The 18,093-nt window shown below is 26.4% G+C and overlaps 2 protein-coding genes, 1 long non-coding RNA gene and 1 other non-coding gene across 11 annotated transcripts; all 4 read left to right on the plus strand.

Annotated features, from left to right (window-relative positions):
* Nucleotides 1–135: 135 nt before the first annotated feature.
* LOC122538669 (importin-5) lies at nt 136–8,221 on the plus strand. The gene is made up of 14 exons (XM_043672924.1): nt 136–279; nt 1,228–1,377; nt 2,277–2,503; nt 2,596–2,692; nt 2,906–3,471; nt 3,788–3,896; nt 4,193–4,492; nt 4,553–4,735; nt 4,839–4,965; nt 5,051–5,413; nt 5,504–5,757; nt 5,828–6,348; nt 6,443–6,662; nt 6,758–8,221. Exons 1-14 carry the CDS (start codon nt 163–165, stop codon nt 6,851–6,853), a joined length of 3,330 nt encoding a protein of 1,109 aa, XP_043528859.1. The 5' UTR covers nt 136–162; the 3' UTR covers nt 6,854–8,221.
* LOC122538680 lies at nt 2,752–2,878 on the plus strand. The gene has a single exon (XR_006308901.1).
* An 888-nt stretch (nt 8,222–9,109) lies between the features above and the next one.
* Nucleotides 9,110–10,110, plus strand: LOC122538677. Of its 2 annotated transcripts, none has more exons than XR_006308900.1 (2): nt 9,110–9,591; nt 9,694–10,110. It is a non-coding gene; the product is annotated as an uncharacterized LOC122538677 (long non-coding RNA). The 2 variants fall into 2 exon arrangements; XR_006308899.1 differs by having other exon boundaries at nt 9,110–9,568.
* Nucleotides 10,111–10,558: 448 nt separating this feature from the next.
* Nucleotides 10,559–17,754, plus strand: LOC122538674 (choline-phosphate cytidylyltransferase A-like). 7 transcript variants are annotated; one of them, XR_006308896.1, is made up of 11 exons: nt 10,559–10,830; nt 11,335–11,479; nt 12,584–12,728; nt 13,486–13,593; nt 13,952–14,060; nt 14,160–14,276; nt 14,348–14,499; nt 14,572–14,793; nt 14,874–15,041; nt 15,399–15,624; nt 15,887–17,754. XR_006308896.1 is itself a non-coding variant. In XM_043672943.1 (11 exons), exons 3-11 carry the CDS (start codon nt 12,618–12,620, stop codon nt 15,987–15,989), a joined length of 1,212 nt encoding a protein of 403 aa, XP_043528878.1. In that variant the 5' UTR covers nt 10,560–10,830; nt 11,335–11,479; nt 12,584–12,617; the 3' UTR covers nt 15,990–17,754. The 7 variants fall into 7 exon arrangements, 6 of the variants coding, with proteins under 6 accessions (XP_043528878.1, XP_043528884.1, XP_043528880.1 ...); XM_043672943.1 differs by having other exon boundaries at nt 10,560–10,830; nt 15,399–15,520; XM_043672946.1 differs by lacking the exons at nt 10,559–10,830; nt 11,335–11,479 and adding exons at nt 11,713–11,832; nt 11,929–12,139 and having other exon boundaries at nt 15,399–15,520.
* The last annotated feature ends 339 nt before the right edge of the window (nt 17,755–18,093 follow it).

The following is an 18,093-nucleotide window of genomic DNA, read 5'->3' on the forward strand; positions in this document are numbered from 1 at the left end:
TGTGAAAATGATTTTATTTTCATGTAATTATTTTCCAAAAAAAAGAAAGAAAATTCTAGTTATCCACAGCATCTTCAATTATAAGAAAATTGTGAAGTTGGCATCAAGCATCTAGGAATATTTCGATCAGTTATTTTGGTAATACCAATTGACGATCAACTCATGAGTGTGCGTTGTAGCTTCATTCGTTCGGCGACAATGGCGGCAGATCTTGGTCAGTTTCAACAGCTTTTAAACACACTCCTTAGCACGGATAATGATGCCAGGACACAAGCAGAGGTACGTATACCTCTTCTAATTTTCACGCACGTATTTTGTACGTATTAATTTGCCAACAAATCTGAATATTGTAAAACGAGATACTCTGTTTCCCGAGCACGTTGCCAACGTGTTGTCAGAATCTGCATGTGGGTACCGTTTGACGGTCATTGTTATTATATCACAGTTTCACTTTCTGTCTTATGGAATATTTCTATGTAGCATTAATGCATATAAGCAGTTTCATGATCAATGCGATTAATAACTGTAATGAATACTGACAAGTGTTTAGAACAACCTAATAAAATCCAAAATGGTGTCGCGCGGTAGCATGCACCTCTCCAACCTTTTACATAGGTCCATGTCACTTTCAGCGCGAGACAATGTACATATTGTTCAAATTTTTTTATAATTTTTTTATATTGCTTACATGATTTTATTATGGTACTAAAGAATAAAACAGTCTAGTTTGCGTTAAGTAACCAGAAATATATAACTACTTAGCATGATTTATAATTTCTATATTTTGCTTTCCCGCCTACACGTTTTCGATTGGGTTTTAGGCATTTCTGTCTGAATCACGAAGAAAATATCCTTGTGCATTTATAATTATATTATTATAATTATTAATAGTAAATATTTTTAACTTTCTTATTTTTGCAATATTTGAATAACATTATACTAATAAAACATGTCATTGTCAGATACCATGTGCTTCTTTCTTTTCTACTAATCTTTTCTCTCTTGGTAACTGTTAAAGCACTAATTACAAACTCATTCAAGTAAAATAATGTTTTCTTATTACAAAATTGAATTATGAACGCGGCAATAATTATTACACATATCAATTTTATTAACGTGATAAGATACTTTTTTCTATTTGAAACAGAAAAAAATTTATTTGTGATAAATTAGATTACATAATATATGTGTATGTATCTACATGTATATATATATTTAATATTATAGGAGGCATACAACAATCTCCCAGTGGATAGCAAGGTGACATTTCTTTTAACATCCTTGTGCAATGCAGCTCTTACAGAAGAAATGCGTGCTATGTCTGCTGTCTTGTTACGTCGTCTCTTTTCTTCCGAGTTTATGGATTTCTACCCTAAAGTAATTATATCTTAATTATATTGATTTTAAATCACTTTGCAATTGTAACAATAGAAGGCTTTAAAACATTTGCATTTAAGACAAGATTGTTTATAATGAATACAATTTTTTTGTATTTTTATATAAATATAAAAGATATTGTTCTGTTCTTAATGCTAATATATATAGCAAATTACAGTAACTAAGACTAAAATAATTTCTAATCATATAATACTTTCTGCACTTTATGCCAACAACTACTGCCAATAATGAAGTGACCTATCGTATGTGACGAAATATAAACCCACATTACTTATTAAATTGATATTTACATGATATATAAATATGATATAGTATCTAACAAATATTGAACAAAATGTATTAATAAATTTTAGTAAAATTTTTGAAATATTAATTAAATGTATTTGTATGCAAAATTTAAAATGTATGATTCAAATAGAATAATATTATTTTTAAATATTTAAAAATCAGTCTCTAATTTTTATAAATGGAAATATTAAATTTCTATTTGAATCTTTCAGATTTTACCTATATTTGTTTTAAAAAAATATTCTTTCAACTTTTATTTAAATTGCAGCTAGTTTCATTGAAGAATCGAAGTATACGTTATATTTTATGCAAATGAAAAATATATGTATGTTTTTTTTTTTTCATAAATCATTCTTTGGCAAAAATCAAAGTTAAAACATCAAATAAAAAATGATATGTAATTAATTAATCATTACTATTATTAAAATATTATGTATTATTATAATACTACAATTACTACAATAAATATCAAAAATATTTCAATGAAAAATTATACAAAATTATACACATGCTTTCTATAATGTATGATATGCATGTAAAATTTTTGTATACGTCTAAAAATATTGTTATACGAGTACATTTTTATGTAGATTCCACCAGAAGCACAAGCTCAATTAAAAGAACAAATTTTACTATCTGTTCAAAATGAACAGACAGAGACTATTCGACGTAAAGTTTGTGAAGTTGCAGCTGAAGTTGCACGAAATTTAATTGATGAAGATGGTAATAATCAGTGGCCAGAATTTCTGCAGTTCCTATTTCAGTGTGCAAATAGTCCTGTACCGGCATTGAAAGAAAATGCTCTTCGAATGTTCACGTAAGTTTACCATGTTTCTGTTAAAAATAATATAATTTTAAATTATAATGTATACAATATAAATCATGCGTTTACATATTTCAAATGTATAGATCCGTCCCAGGTGTATTTGGAAATCAGCAACAAAATTATCTTGATCTTATTAAACAAATGTTACAACAGTCTGTTATGGATTCTGCAAATTATGAGGTAATGTTATACATTTTTGTATGTGGATGTAAATTTATTTCATATTTTTACATCTCACATGGAAGAATGATACACGTGATGCAAATAGTTAAGCTTCTCGTCACAATTTCTTCCTATAAAAAATTGCCTTCAGATGACTGTAACTTGTGAAGTTTTAATTTACAGACAGATACGGGGCATACAAGCATTCATTCAAATTTTACTTATTTTTAGGTCAGATTTCAAGCAGTAAGAGCAATCGGAGCCTTTATCATTTTGCATGATAAGGAAGAAAATATACAAAAACATTTCTCGGAGCTACTACCAGCAATTATACAAGTAATTGCTCAATCAGTAGAAAAACAAGGAGATGATGCTCTTTTAAAAGTTTTAATCGATTTAGCAGAATCTACACCGAAATTTTTGAGATTACAATTAGAAACTATAATGGAAATGTGTATGAAAATATTTTCAAATGAAGATATGGCTGATTCGTGGAGACAATTAGCATTAGAAGTTCTAGTTACACTGGCAGAAACTGCTCCTGCAATGGTACGTAAAGTTGGTGGAAAGTATATTGCATCTCTAGTACCATTGGTGCTAAAAATGATGACAGATATAGAAGAGGATGAAAAATGGAGCTTTTCCGATGAAATTGTTGACGACGATAATGACAGTAATAATGTCGTTGCTGAAAGTGCTTTAGACAGATTAGCATGTGGTTTAGGTGGTAAAACTATGTTACCACAAATTGTACAGAATATTGCATCAATGTTAAATAACAGTGATTGGAAATACAGGTACATACTTTTAAAGTATTTTTATTTAACTTTACTGCACTTGTCACAGAAATGTCAGCAATTTTATTTTATATATATATATAATTGCGTTACATCTGTGATAGAGTAACCGTCGGGATTATTCTCTGTTTTATCTATCGTTCTGATAGTTAAAAATTTGAGATTCTCGAGGGATGTTCTTACACAAGAGAGTTGATAGTAATATTCCAATATTACTGTCATAGGCATAGAACAAACATTTATATTATAAATCTGTTAAGAGCAGTTAATAAAATTGTAGTAATTGTAGTAACGTTGCCAAAAATTTGTATTGTAGGCATGCTGCTCTCATGGCAATATCAGCTGTTGGTGAAGGTTGCCATAAACAAATGGAAGCGATATTACCTCAAATCATGGATGGAGTTATACAATTTTTACAAGATCCTGTAAGTTTAATTACAGTAATTTCTTTTTAAACATGAATCGAATTAACAATTATAGAATTATAAATATAATAGCGTTACATTTATGATACAATACAAAATTTAATATTTATACATTTTTCGTTCTAATAATATGTTTATTAAAATACCTTTTTCGAAATTCGTGAGAGAGAGGGGGGAAGGGCTATTGATTATTATAAATATGTATATATATTTTTTATTCATACATAATTTTAGAACACTCTTACCTCTTGCGTACAATTATTCTTTTTTGTTTATTAATTGTATATTTTTTTCAGCATCCTCGTGTAAGATACGCAGCTTGTAACGCAGTAGGTCAAATGTCAACTGATTTTGCACCCATATTTGAAAAAAAATTCCATGATAAAGTCATTCCTGGATTATTAATGGTTTTGGATGATAACGCAAATCCAAGAGTACAGGCTCATGCCGGTGCAGCTCTTGTAAACTTTAGTGAAGATTGTCCAAAAAATATATTAACACCATATTTAGATGCTATTATGGCTAAATTGGAGTCAATTCTTACTGCTAAATTTCAAGAACTGGTTGAAAAAGGCACCAAACTTGTCCTTGAACAAGTAAGCATATTAATTAACCAAATAGTACATATATAATATAATAATTATTTTATTTTGTAGGTAGTTACAACTATTGCATCTGTTGCTGATACATGTGAAGAACAGTTTGTAACATACTACGATAGGTTAATGCCATGTCTAAAATACATTATTCAAAATGCTAATCAACAAGAACATAAAATGTTACGTGGTAAAACCATTGAATGCGTAAGTCTTATAGGACTTGCAGTAGGACCTGAAAAGGTATGATTAACATATACTATTATATTTAATGAGAAATTAAAGTAATATTTTAATGCTTTTTAAATAAAATTATTACATAATTAAACTTTTTATGGTTATATAGTTTATTGCAGACGCAAGTGAAGTTATGGATATGTTACTAAAAACTCATTCAGAAGGAGATCTTCCAGATGATGATCCACAAACTAGTTACTTAATATCTGCGTGGGCACGAATTTGTAAAATTCTTGGTATGAAGTTTAAACTTTTAGATAAAATTTTACTAAAATTTTGATTTTAATATATCAGCATATATTTAATAATTAATTTCTATAGGTAAACAATTTGAACAATATTTACCATTGGTAATGGGTCCAGTCTTACGTACAGCAGCTATGAAACCTGAAGTGGCTGTACTAGATAATGAAGACATGGAAGGTATAGAAGATGTTGATTGGGAATTTATCTCCCTTGGTGAACAACAAAACTTCGGAATTAAAACTGCTGGCTTAGAAGACAAAGCTTCCGCCTGTGAAATGCTAGTTTGCTATGCACGTGAATTGAAAGAAGGTTTTGCGGATTATGCAGAAGAAGTAGTACGGCTAATGGTTCCTATGTTGAAATTTTATTTTCATGATGGCGTTCGAACAGCAGCTGCTGCAAGTTTACCATATCTTCTTGATTGTGCAAAAATAAAAGGTTAATTAATAACTATATAAAATAATTACTCAGATTTTATTCGTTAATAATCTCTTTATATTATAATTATGAATAATAACTGAATTACAGGTCCACAGTATCTTGAAGGAATGTGGGCATATATTTGTCCTGACCTCTTAAAAGCAATTGATACGGAACCTGAATCTGAAGTTTTGCTAGAGTTATTATATTCATTAGCTAAATGTGTTGAAACTCTTGGTGCCGGTTGTTTGGGAGCACAACCTATGGCTGAATTATTACGTATATTAGATAAATTACTTAATAAACATTTTGAAAGAGCAGTGGCTAGATTAGAAAAACGTAAAGATGAAGATTATGATGAGGTAAGTAATAGATTTAGTATAAAATTTAAATGTTAGTGTTGGTAGTTCAGAATTTATTATCAAATTGTAGGTTGTTGAAGAGCAACTTGCTGATGAAGATAATGAAGATGTATATACCCTAAGCAAAATAGCAGATATTTTACATGCTTTGTTTACTACTCATAAATCTTCATTCTTCCCTTATTTCGATCAAATCTGTGGTCATTTTGTTAAACTATTAAGTCCTGAAAGATCTTGGTCAGATCATCAATGGGCTTTATGTGTTTTTGATGATGTAATAGAATTCGGTGGTCCTGAATGTGCAAAATATCAAGAATACTTTTTACGACCGATGATACAATACGTATCAGATAAATCAGCAGAAGTAAGACAAGCAGCAGCTTATGGTTGTGGCGTTTTAGGACAGTATGGAGGAGAAGCGTTTGCACAGGCATGCGCAGAAGCTTTGCCTAGGTTAATGGATGTTATAAATGATCCAGAATCTAGATCACCTGAAAATGTCAATCCTACTGAAAATGCTATATCTGCTGTTACGAAAATTCTTAAATACAATAATAAAGCAATCAATGTTGATGAAATACTTCCACATTGGTAAGATTTTAATTTTTATGTGATAATTTATATAAATATTACGAGTAAATTATATAAATATTACGAGTAATTAATCAAATATTTTTAAATGCAGGCTCTCTTGGCTACCGGTAGTAGAAGATGAAGATGAAGCACCTTATGTTTATGGATATTTATGTGATTTAATTGAAGCAAATCATGTCGCAGTTTTAGGACCAAATAATGCAAACTTACCTCGTTTAATAAGTTTCTTTGCAGAGGCATTTTATAAAGATGCTGTGCCGACAGATAATCCTGTTATGGGTAGAATTCTTAGTATTGTTAGACAAATACAGGTATAATGCAATACGAAAATATTATATAAAATATATTTTTATTTTACATTTATATTTTAAAACATACTGATAATTTATCTTTTTTTTTTTTTCAGAACAACGAATCTATGTTCCAAGCATGCATAAATGCATTAACAGCAGATCAGCAACAAGCATTGCATGAGGCACTTCGTGCACAGCCTACTAATTAGCCATTTGCTTTTATCCTCGAACTTTAATATTTGGATATAAAAACAAAAACACACACACAGACATTTGCTTTGTGGAAAATTCACAGATTTTAGGTAGCTACATTATACCTATGGAAATTGCGCTAGCCTAATTATGAAGAGAAATAATTATATGTAACTATTTGATATAATTCGTATATTTGTTGGTTGTATTTCACTAGCAAATACAATAGTCGTCCCATTTTTTACTATTTGGAATTGTTGCAAATTACATACGGCAAAATTTGTTTGTCATTACTTGATAAAGTGTGATATGTTACATATAAATCTAGCAACATAAAATTCATTAAATCATACAAGTGAATTCGCAATGACAAAATTTTAAAAATTCATTGTTTTTATCTACTTTATAGATAATACATAATCAAATAATAAATTTGTTCTTAATGTAGTAAAAAGATTAAACAAGACTATATTTCCCGCCATTCGAGCCGAACGATGCTATGTATCTTTTTTCATTCTTATTCTTTCTTTCTTAATGCTTTGTAAATTGCATAGTATTTTTAAACAGTAATTGCAATTTTATTCTTTAAATATTAAAAATATACTGTTGTCATTGCGATCATTTCGTTCCAATTATCTGCGTTTTAAAACTTGTTCTTTTTTGGCAGAGTAATGAAACTGCGAAAAATAGACTGGAAAAACACCAACTCATTACCATCGAGTGATGGTATAATATATTGTGATTTAGGTATTTTTATTATTAAATTTAGGTACAGTAAATGTTATTTAATAATAATATCGATAATATTACAACGTTGAAGTTAGACGGAACTGCATAAGAATGCCTTTTAAATGAAACGTAATGAACTGCTCTAAAACTTTTTGTTGTAATACATTATTTACTAAATCCTTATTCAACTAACAATATTAAAATGAAAAGTATACATTTTCAGTTTGATGTAAAATATGCGCGATCTTGTAATTTTGCAGTTTATTATCCCATCATTTAGAAATAAAATAATGACACAGAAATTAAGTCATGTTACTAAAATAAGTTGAATGGATGCTGGGCATTACGTTTCTTCCAGTTATTGTGTAATGACAATGTGTATTAAGAACAGTGATGTAAAAAAATGACTGAGTGGAGTAACATTACAACTTCCTGTTCTTGTTGCTATTTATTTGTATACAATAATTGTCACGATATTTACTATTGCATGCAAATTTGCAATGGAAAATATATCGCAAGTAAAATCTACGTCTAATTGCAACAGAATTCCTCCAAAATTTTTTTTATTACGACATATAGGGGAATAGAACTAATGGTCATTTATTTGTATATATATCAAAGTATATAAATATTAAAACTAAGTACGTAAAGTTGAATTACATAAATGTAATTATTGATGATTGATAGGCACTGCCTTATTAATTATTTCATGAAGATCTTATGAAATAGATACAAGCAATGTTTGTAAACATTTCATTAAGAATTACAGGAGAAATGTAACATGTGACAAAAAAAAAAAAAAAGTGAAAACAAAGTCGATATAAAATTATAATTCTTATAATTATATAGAGATTATTTTAAAGTTATTATTAATTAAAATAAATCTCAGCTTTTTAATTGATTGTTTTGCTTTACCTTTAAAATCATGTATTTTGTAAGTAATAGAAATGAAATTTTTACAATGTGAAAAATAATACTGAAAATAAATCTTAGAGCATAATCATCGTTACATTTCGTTTTTATTAATAGGAAAAAAAAAACAATCAAATCGATATTATACAAATTTTATACATATATAATTTATAATCTAAATTTATGAAATTATTATTAATATGAAAAATTAAATTTAAATTTAAATATATCACAGATAAAAGTAGTGACAATGTTATTTTCAATTAAAGATTTCCATTTAACTAAATAACTTTTTGTTTACACATAAAGTATATTAAAAGTAAATTAAGAAAATATGTTTTCTTTTTTTTGTACGAAACATTTTCTGTAGCATTTAATAATTATTATGATATATATGTATATATAGTTTAACATAATTTTAAATATGTGTTTGATAAATTAGTAGATATGAAGTAATCGTATATCATAAAACATATGATCCAATTACTGATTAATTTTCCCTTGCAAATTTATTATAGCTTAGATAGTAACAATTGCAATTTTTTTTTTTTTTTTTTTTTTTTGAATTGTATTCTACTTTTTCAGAAAATAAAAATTTTATATATATATATATATATATATATATATATATATATATGTGTATATATATATATATATCCTATTACTTTAATCTGTTCTAAATAATTCGTCTAACATTTTGTTTAAGTAATAAACCAGTCAAATGGCAATAAATGATACAAATTTAAGATTTTTAAAACTGAAATATTTTTATTAATATACTTTCTATATTAAACATATTATACTGATGGAATTACATCGGAAGCAATTGTGGCCATTGAGGAGAAGGGGAAGATTAAAAAATCTCTTACTCGTAAAGGCAAAACAAAATTAGATTGAAGAAGCTGTCTCAGCATATACATCGCTTCATCTCTTCTAAAACATGATCTGGAACGATATGTGTTCAACACTGATATTGCCTCTCAAGAACAATCTGATATGTGATGAAATTAATTGTGGTGAATTTAAAGATGATAAAATTATAAAACTTAGGATAGTTTGACGTTATCAATGAATCTTTTTTTTGATCAGCCGTGAGTCAACTTACGTTTGTATAGTAAATAAAAACTTAAGATCTGCTATTAAAGTAGTTAAAAAAAAATCTGTGGTTTTTCGGACTGGTCATTAATAATAATCTAATGATAATACTTTATGTCAGATAAACTGCGATATGCAATCTTTTTAAATAAACTGAATTCAACTATTCACTTATTATTTTTTCCACTGGAGAGGAAAAGGTGTATGAAACATCTGCGGTTATTGATTCTGGATGATAACGAAAGAAATCATTAGGACTTCATGTGGCTCAACAAAGCGTGGTGATTTTGCAAAAGTCAACTAAATTATTTATTAAATATATACATAAAATCACTCAAGCAATAGTCAAAAACCTGAAATCTACTGAAATATCTGAGATGCATGAAACTTGTTTGAATGTTAGACTTGATACAATCAGGTAAGGTCAGACTTGGCAGATATATAAGTATAGGCAGTATATTAATTTGGTCAACTGGATAAGAATTGATTTTGCAGGCCAGCACAACCATTGAAATGATGTAATTGAGTATAGATGTTGGAAGAAAATTTTACTTGAACAATTACATGTTGTATTTGGAGATAGATTCATAATGAGATGCTATATGAGTTTGAAACAGTTTGTATCAGTTGGATACATATAATATTTGCATAATAAATAACTTTATTAAAATTAATGACTAAAGAAATACAAATTTACATAAACTTGAACATATATTTATACTGTAGAACAAAGGCAACAGAATTAATTTTATTATCAACAAAATACAATAGTTTTACAACGAAACATATGTTCAACGTGAGAATTTTTGTTATTTTAATTTGTATTGTCTATGAATTATATATGTGTGTATATACAATATAAAGATAGTTATAAGATATTATATCAATTATATAAAATTATAACTTTTTAAATTATTCTGCATAATGTAACTTAGATTATTATTTCATAAAACGTTAACATTTTATTCTTATGTTCGTATAAAAGAATTAAATTTCCCAGAAATAATCTTATACAATTGAAAATATTTTGTGCTCATGTGATAGAAAGAGTGTGACGTTGTGATCATCCGATATTACGTCATCGTTATCCCCCTTCCTCTTTTACAACCGGCGCTCATTCTATCGTGAAACATGTTCGGAGCACATTTATATATTAGACGTGACATATTCATTGTGTGAAATTAGTTTTCAACTGACCGTGTTTTAATTTGCAATTACTATTTCCTTCGACAACTGAAAGGTGTATCTATTTAAAAACGTATGTGGCTTTATCACAAAAAACGAATTACATCTAAACCACGTTTTGCGCGCGTTTTATAAAAATACTATTTTTGTATCGATAAATTTCTTTCACGATGATTTTCTACATATAGAATATCAATAATTTTAACCAACTAATGAAAATTAATCGACCATATTAATTAATTGCTATACAATATTAATATCGATATTGTATAACATTTAACAAAATAAATTGTTTCTGTCGGAACTTAGCACGTTCCTTCCAATACTTCATTAATACTAATGTTAAAGAAACTTGATTAATTGTAATAATTACGCTTAAGAATTGACGTTTACAATTTCGCAGATAATTTTTACATTCATAATAAAGATGAAAATAATAAAAGATTCCAGTTGAGAGTAATTTAGAGCATAAATTTCGATGGTTTTATTTCCGATAATTATGCAAACGAAACTAGATTTAAATAAAGATATTGGTATGGCTTCTTGTCCTCGTTTGTAATTCCCGTATTCTATATAGAACTCACGCACATACAAATACCATACCATTTAAACCTGGGGTTCGTAGTACCGTTATTCCACCCCTGGTTGCATACTAAACGCATGGAATGCGCAGAATGTCGACAAGAAGTGTTATGGCAGGCGTCTGCTACATCAGCCGTTAGGTAGTATGTTACGTTAACATAAAATATGAAATTTCTTTAACTATTTTTACGAGTTTGTTTCTCAAGTTTTGTCATAAAAGTCACGCGAGGTCCCGCAAATCTTACGAATTCAATAACGGAACTCTTTGATTTTTCGTCATATCCTATTACTCATCATTGTAGTCAGTCACAACGTGTGAAAAGACGTGAAGTTAGGGCGTGAAAAGGTTTGTTCAATTGGAATTCTCGCAAAAGTTTAAAAAGAAAATATACGCAAGGATGGACAGTACATTAACGATCTATTCTAGAAAGTTGGGTGATTTCACTCTACAAATTTATTAAATAATTAAATTATTATTAATGTTGTAAATATTGTATGTATCATTCGTTGTTTCTGGTTATATTTTGTTTTATGTATTCATTTTTTTTAACCTTAAAACATATTTTAACAATATGCTAGTATTTTGCAGGGAATAAATGCATATCTCTGACATTTTTCTTGAATAATAATATGTAATAACATCAAATATGACTTGTTCAGAATTAATTCTGCACATGTCTGATTGCTCCCCGAAGATTATACGACACGATATTCACAAATATTTTGTAAACAATGATTTGTAATCCTAAAGCTATAGTAATGACATTGATCAGTAATTTTAGATAACTAATGAAAATCAGGTAAACTTTTATCAATTTCTGTGTAGATCAATTAATATCTATATAAATATTATTAGAAATAATCAAAGTACTTATTAAAGTGAATTTAAATAGTGCTAATTTTATCTTTGGTATTATAACTTTATAAAGTGCTGTCATAAGTCTATATTTTTATTTTGCTCTGATATAGTCTCAGTGTCCAAATGTGTACATTGATTATACAATATATTTCTATAGTTGTAATTACTTAATATGCAATCAATATACAAATAGTTTTATAGTTTCTGTCAGAGTTTATAGTTTCTGCCAGAGTTTATATTTATCTTTTATTATATACATACCAAGTAAAAGATATAATATATCTTCTATTTAATATTTTATATCATTTATGATTATACTATAATAAATACATATGTTAGTTTTTTACGATAGAATTGATAAAAATTTTCTTATTCTGTTTAATAGGATTTTTATGGATCTAACATTGAAACAATAAAAAATGTCTAGAAAGCGTGCTAGAGAAGAAACTATGTTGAATTCTACATCTTATTCAAATATTCAAAATGGAGAAGATGCATCTTGTTCCAGGGAAGATTCACCTGTTTATCCTGTAAGTATTACTTAATTAATATCAGTAATAAACATACTTATTAAATAAGATATTTATTTAGATTGCTTTATCATTTAATTGTTGTTTTATTGATTTAATGTTTGAATAAATTTTATATTATAATATGTATATGAAACATCTTGTATTTTTTATGTATATATACACAATATATTTTCATCTAGAAATAATATATTTTTCAGCCATACAGAAACAAAAATTTTTTATAACTGTATGATATATTATATCTTAATATGAAACCATAAACATTTGATTATTTAAAAAGTCTTGTTGAAATGTTTTATAAACAAATATATAAACATAGATTCTGAAAATACTTTGTAATGAAAAATTCAATAAATATTTAGATTTTAAATAATAAGTTTTCTATCAGATATTCAAATATTTTTTAGGATATATATAACTCCTTTTTATATATCAATAAAATAGATTTATGCTATATCTGATATTGAAATATAAATATAAAATATAATATTTCAATATTAAATATAGCATAAACCTATATTATATTTAAATATTATATTTTATATTTATATTTCAATATTAAATATAGCATAAATCTATTTTATTGATATATAAAAAAGAGTTATATATATCCTAAAAAGTTTTATTTGAATATGTGATAGAAAACTTTAAGGTCTTTAAAAGAAGTTGTATCTAAGAAGTTTAACAATATATCTGATAAAATATTCATTTATATTCTCTTTTATGAAACATATACTTTTATTAATATTAACAGCTAGTGACAATGACTTGGGGGATCAACAGGAATTCAAATAATGAATCAGGTCGAAATTTGCCGAAAAAGTATAGTAGCGAAAGTTCTGTTTACCATAAAGAACTTCCAGTGAGTCGAATAAATTTTTTTTTTTAATAATTTTACTGTTAACACACATTACAATTAGATATTTACTTTCCTTTTTTTGCTTTCAAAACTAAATACAAATTATATTTGTATTTCTACTATAATTAAAATTTAAAAAAATTATAAACCTATCATTAAATAGGTTGTTATTATATTGTACCTAATTTTTTAAAAATAAAAAAAGTTTAGATAATCTTGTTCTTAAAGAAATTTCTTTGTATATATTTATATTCTTAATTCTATAAACTGTATATATTTATATTCTTTCTTTCCTTTTTTCTTTTTGATTTTATGTCATATTATTTATTATGCTGTTTATATTGTATCAAATTTATTGCAGTCAATTTGTAAGGAAGCTCCCTTTAGTGATGATCCAGAAGCACTAGCTGAACGAAATGCGTGTGATTATAATATTCGTATTACATTAAAAATGGCAAAAAATGGTAAAGGTTAGTTTGAATGGAATTAATTATTTTTGTAAGTAGAAAGTAATAAAAATTTTTAAATACTATATACATATAATATTAATAATTTGTATAATGATTTAGCTCCTAGGAAAATTAGAGTCTATGCAGATGGTATTTATGATCTGTTTCATCAAGGACATGCACGACAACTTCTACAAGCAAAAAATATTTTCTCTAATGTATATCTTATTGTAGGAGGTAAAGAAACAAATTTCACAATTTCAGAATGTAATGTAAACTTAATATAATAAAAATAATTTTTATTTTAGTTTGTAATGACCAATTAACACATAGTAAAAAGGGAAGAACAGTTATGACAGATATTGAAAGATATGATGCAGTAAGACATTGTCGCTATGTAGATGAAGTAGTTAGGGATGCACCTTGGGAACTGGATGATGAATTTCTTACAAAGCATAAAGTAAAATCAATTGTATATTATTTTTTAAAAATATTTAGCAAATGTTGAAACAGTTTATATTTAATTTTTCAGATCGACTTTGTTGCTCATGATGATATACCTTATATGACAGATGATAGTACAGATGTTTATGCAGGTTTGAAAGCTAAGGGTATGTTTGTAGCTACACAAAGAACAGAAGGGGTATCAACATCTGATATTGTTGCAAGAATAGTTAAAGATTACGATATTTATGTAAGAAGAAATCTTGCGCGAGGCTATAGTGCCAAAGAACTTAATGTTTCTTTTCTCAATGTAAGTATATATTTTTTAAATGCATTATTTTTTTTAAATAGTACTTCAGAGATTTTATATAATAAGATATATAACTATAGGAAAAGAAATTTCGTTTACAAAATAAATTTGATGATCTGAAAGATAAGGGAAAACGAGTGATGGAAAATATTGGTGAGAAACGCATGGATATGATTAGCAAATGGGAAGAAAAATCACGGGACTTTATTGACGCTTTTCTCCTTTTATTTGGAAGAGAAGGTAGATTGGTAGGTAATATTTATGATGCAATTATTTTATATTCAATATATTCAATAACTATTATTCGTGTATTCAATATTAACAATATACTGATGCATTATAAAAAAATAAATAATACTTAAATTAACTCGTATAATTGCTCATTTTATTCTGAATTATTCATAAGATCTTTTTCAATACAATATGTGTATAGATAAAGAGGAATAATTGTAAGATTTTTCTCAAAACTTTTTACTTGTAAATAATTGTTTGTATCTATCTTATATGTATTTGTAATATATTTATTATTTGTGATTGAAACTAAAATAAATTAAGATTTAAAAATTCAAATCTCAAATGAATGTTTAATTTGTTTCTTTTTATAGTCAACAATTTGGAATGAAAGTAAAGGTCGTTTGATGCAAGCATTATCTCCGCCTGCAAGTCCAAAAAGAGATGGCAGTCCGAATGGCAGTAATAGCAGCAATAATGATGAAGATCAGACAAGGTACATCACAGCATTCGCGTCAATTGACTAACATGCAACACCACTTCATTCTGTACTGCTTCTCTGTATGAAAACCTTCACACCATCCATTTGCAGCATGTTATGTTAGTATACAATTCCACTGTTAAATACATTAGATAAATTTTAAGCAGTACACACAATATAACCAATGCTTGTTGTGAAAAATGTGTTTTATTTTCTTTCTTCTCTCTGTGTAAATAATATATGTATATGTATATATGTATAACTTATCTGGTATTATTACAAATATATTTCTTTATAAAAATAGATTGTAAATATGAAATATGTTATTTATTTGGTGTTAATTCAAAATAGTTTAATTAATTTATATGATTTATGTTGCAGTCCACCACCAAAAAAGACTGGCCGTTTTGAATACTCGCAGAGTAATTATTATTTAAGTGATGATTATAGCGATGATGAAGAAGAAAATTTACACTCCAAATGATAACTCCTTTTTTCAAAATCACATTCTTTATTTTGACCAAAAATATCGTGCAATCTCTTTGAAACTGTTCAAAGATATTTTAATGCAGCTATGTGATTTCATAATATGGATTATAATATTATGCTTAATAGTGTTTTTATGGTATGATTTCATACTATATACAACATAAAATTATCTGTTATAATGTTTTCATTCAATCCACGCACGGATTATTATATATTAATTAGATTGCATATAGTATACGGACAGTACATACATAGAAAAGTCATGCAAATTATTTAAAACTTTTGTTGCTACTATTGAGACTTTCATTATTGTTGTATTATGAATAAGTTCCTATATTTCAAGCGATACTTTATCATTCATTTTGAGTTTCATATTATGCCACAAAAACTAATAGTCAAAAGACATATTTGCATCTTGTGCAGAAGACTTTGAGTGTATTCAGTTAACAATTTGTAATAATTTTCAATTCTTTTATTGCTAATTTTATATAACACTTTTTTACAAGTTACCTCATAATTAATTACATAATATATATTTGCAGTGAGTATCTTTGCTGCAGTTAGTATTAAATGATATTTTTATTCAACATAATGTTGTTTATGAGAAGTTAGTCTATATAAAATTAATATTTATTTATATCTTAAAACTTATGTTATTAATAGAATGGCAATATGAAAATAAGAAGAACTATTTGTCAAATATATAAATTTAATTTAATGTATCAAGGATATTAAAAAATTTGAATAGTACTAAACAAATTTAGCTATATTATTTTATAAATAATTATTCTTGTTTATAATCAAAAAGTGTTTATAAAAGATACAAATTCGTAATTTATTTTTATTACTAAATAATTATGTGTAGTAAAATTTCGATAAAATTCACTGGATAAAAACACAAATTCAAATCAAAATAAATATAGGATTTTTAATTTAAATAACAACACGTCAAAATAGAAAGAAATTATTTTAAAGACGGTGCTTTCATTTGAATATATGTAGATATAACCCTGGAATGGTACAACCATTTTTATATTTTTAAACCATAACGTAGTTTTATAATATTCTTATATTTATGAAATATTTGAATGAAATATTTTCTTAATATATAAATGAAATATATAATAAAGATATTTATTATTATTTTCGGTATATAGCATTCAGAATAAACTAATTTTTAACACACAAATTAGAAACACTGTTAATAGCATATATGTAGTTCCAGGGATTCAAACATATATTAGATGAAATTAGATATAAATTTGAAGGTTAATATGTACGAAAGATCTGAAAAAAATATGTACATATAAATTTGTATACATTGAAGCGTTTCTGTTTCTTAAAAAGTACCAATGGTGCCTGAGTTTGACATCTTTTATTTAAATACATATAAAATAATATATTTCCATAAAGCACGTTATAGAAAATTTTTGAAGTATATTAATGTTTGCTTCCCAATGTAACTGGTGCATAAATTAGTAATATGTAATATGTGATAAGATGTAGATATACTTTCGATATCTTTTTTAAGGAATACATCTAACAATTATTAGATACGCACATTTTTATGATCCATAAAATAAATTTATGTAATTTCGATAACTTCTCTATAAAAAGAAAAACATTATTAATTTATGGTTTTGAAACGAAAAATTGATATCCACATTGTCAGAAAATATATTTACATAAGTGCAAATGCAAAATGTAGTAATGTTCCATATTATTTATATAAGAGGAAAAATAAAACTTATTTAATGAAACACAAGTTGTAAATTAAATCAAATAATATTATTCAACTGTATATTAATTGTAAATTTTACACAAGGCATCTCGGCTAAATAATATCATCTAAATATCTATTTTATTATTGTCGGATAGAAAAATTTCTTAAGTTACGCTATCTTTTACTATGCTATATTGAATAGTGGAAATAAATTTTTCTCAAGCTTATTTTTTTTACGAGATTTCAACTTCATCAATAAATTTTTTAAATTTACAAATTCAATCCCAATGTGTTATGTGACTGTGCTATTAAACCCATTTAATCTCAAGATATTTGTGTCTGAAAGTAACTAATTTGTAAGTATTTATACAACGAA

This window comes from Frieseomelitta varia, unplaced genomic scaffold (genome assembly GCF_011392965.1).
Source record: "Frieseomelitta varia isolate USP_RPSP 00005682 unplaced genomic scaffold, Fvar_1.2 scaffold_171, whole genome shotgun sequence".
Classification (NCBI taxonomy): Eukaryota; Metazoa; Arthropoda; class Insecta; order Hymenoptera; family Apidae; genus Frieseomelitta; species Frieseomelitta varia.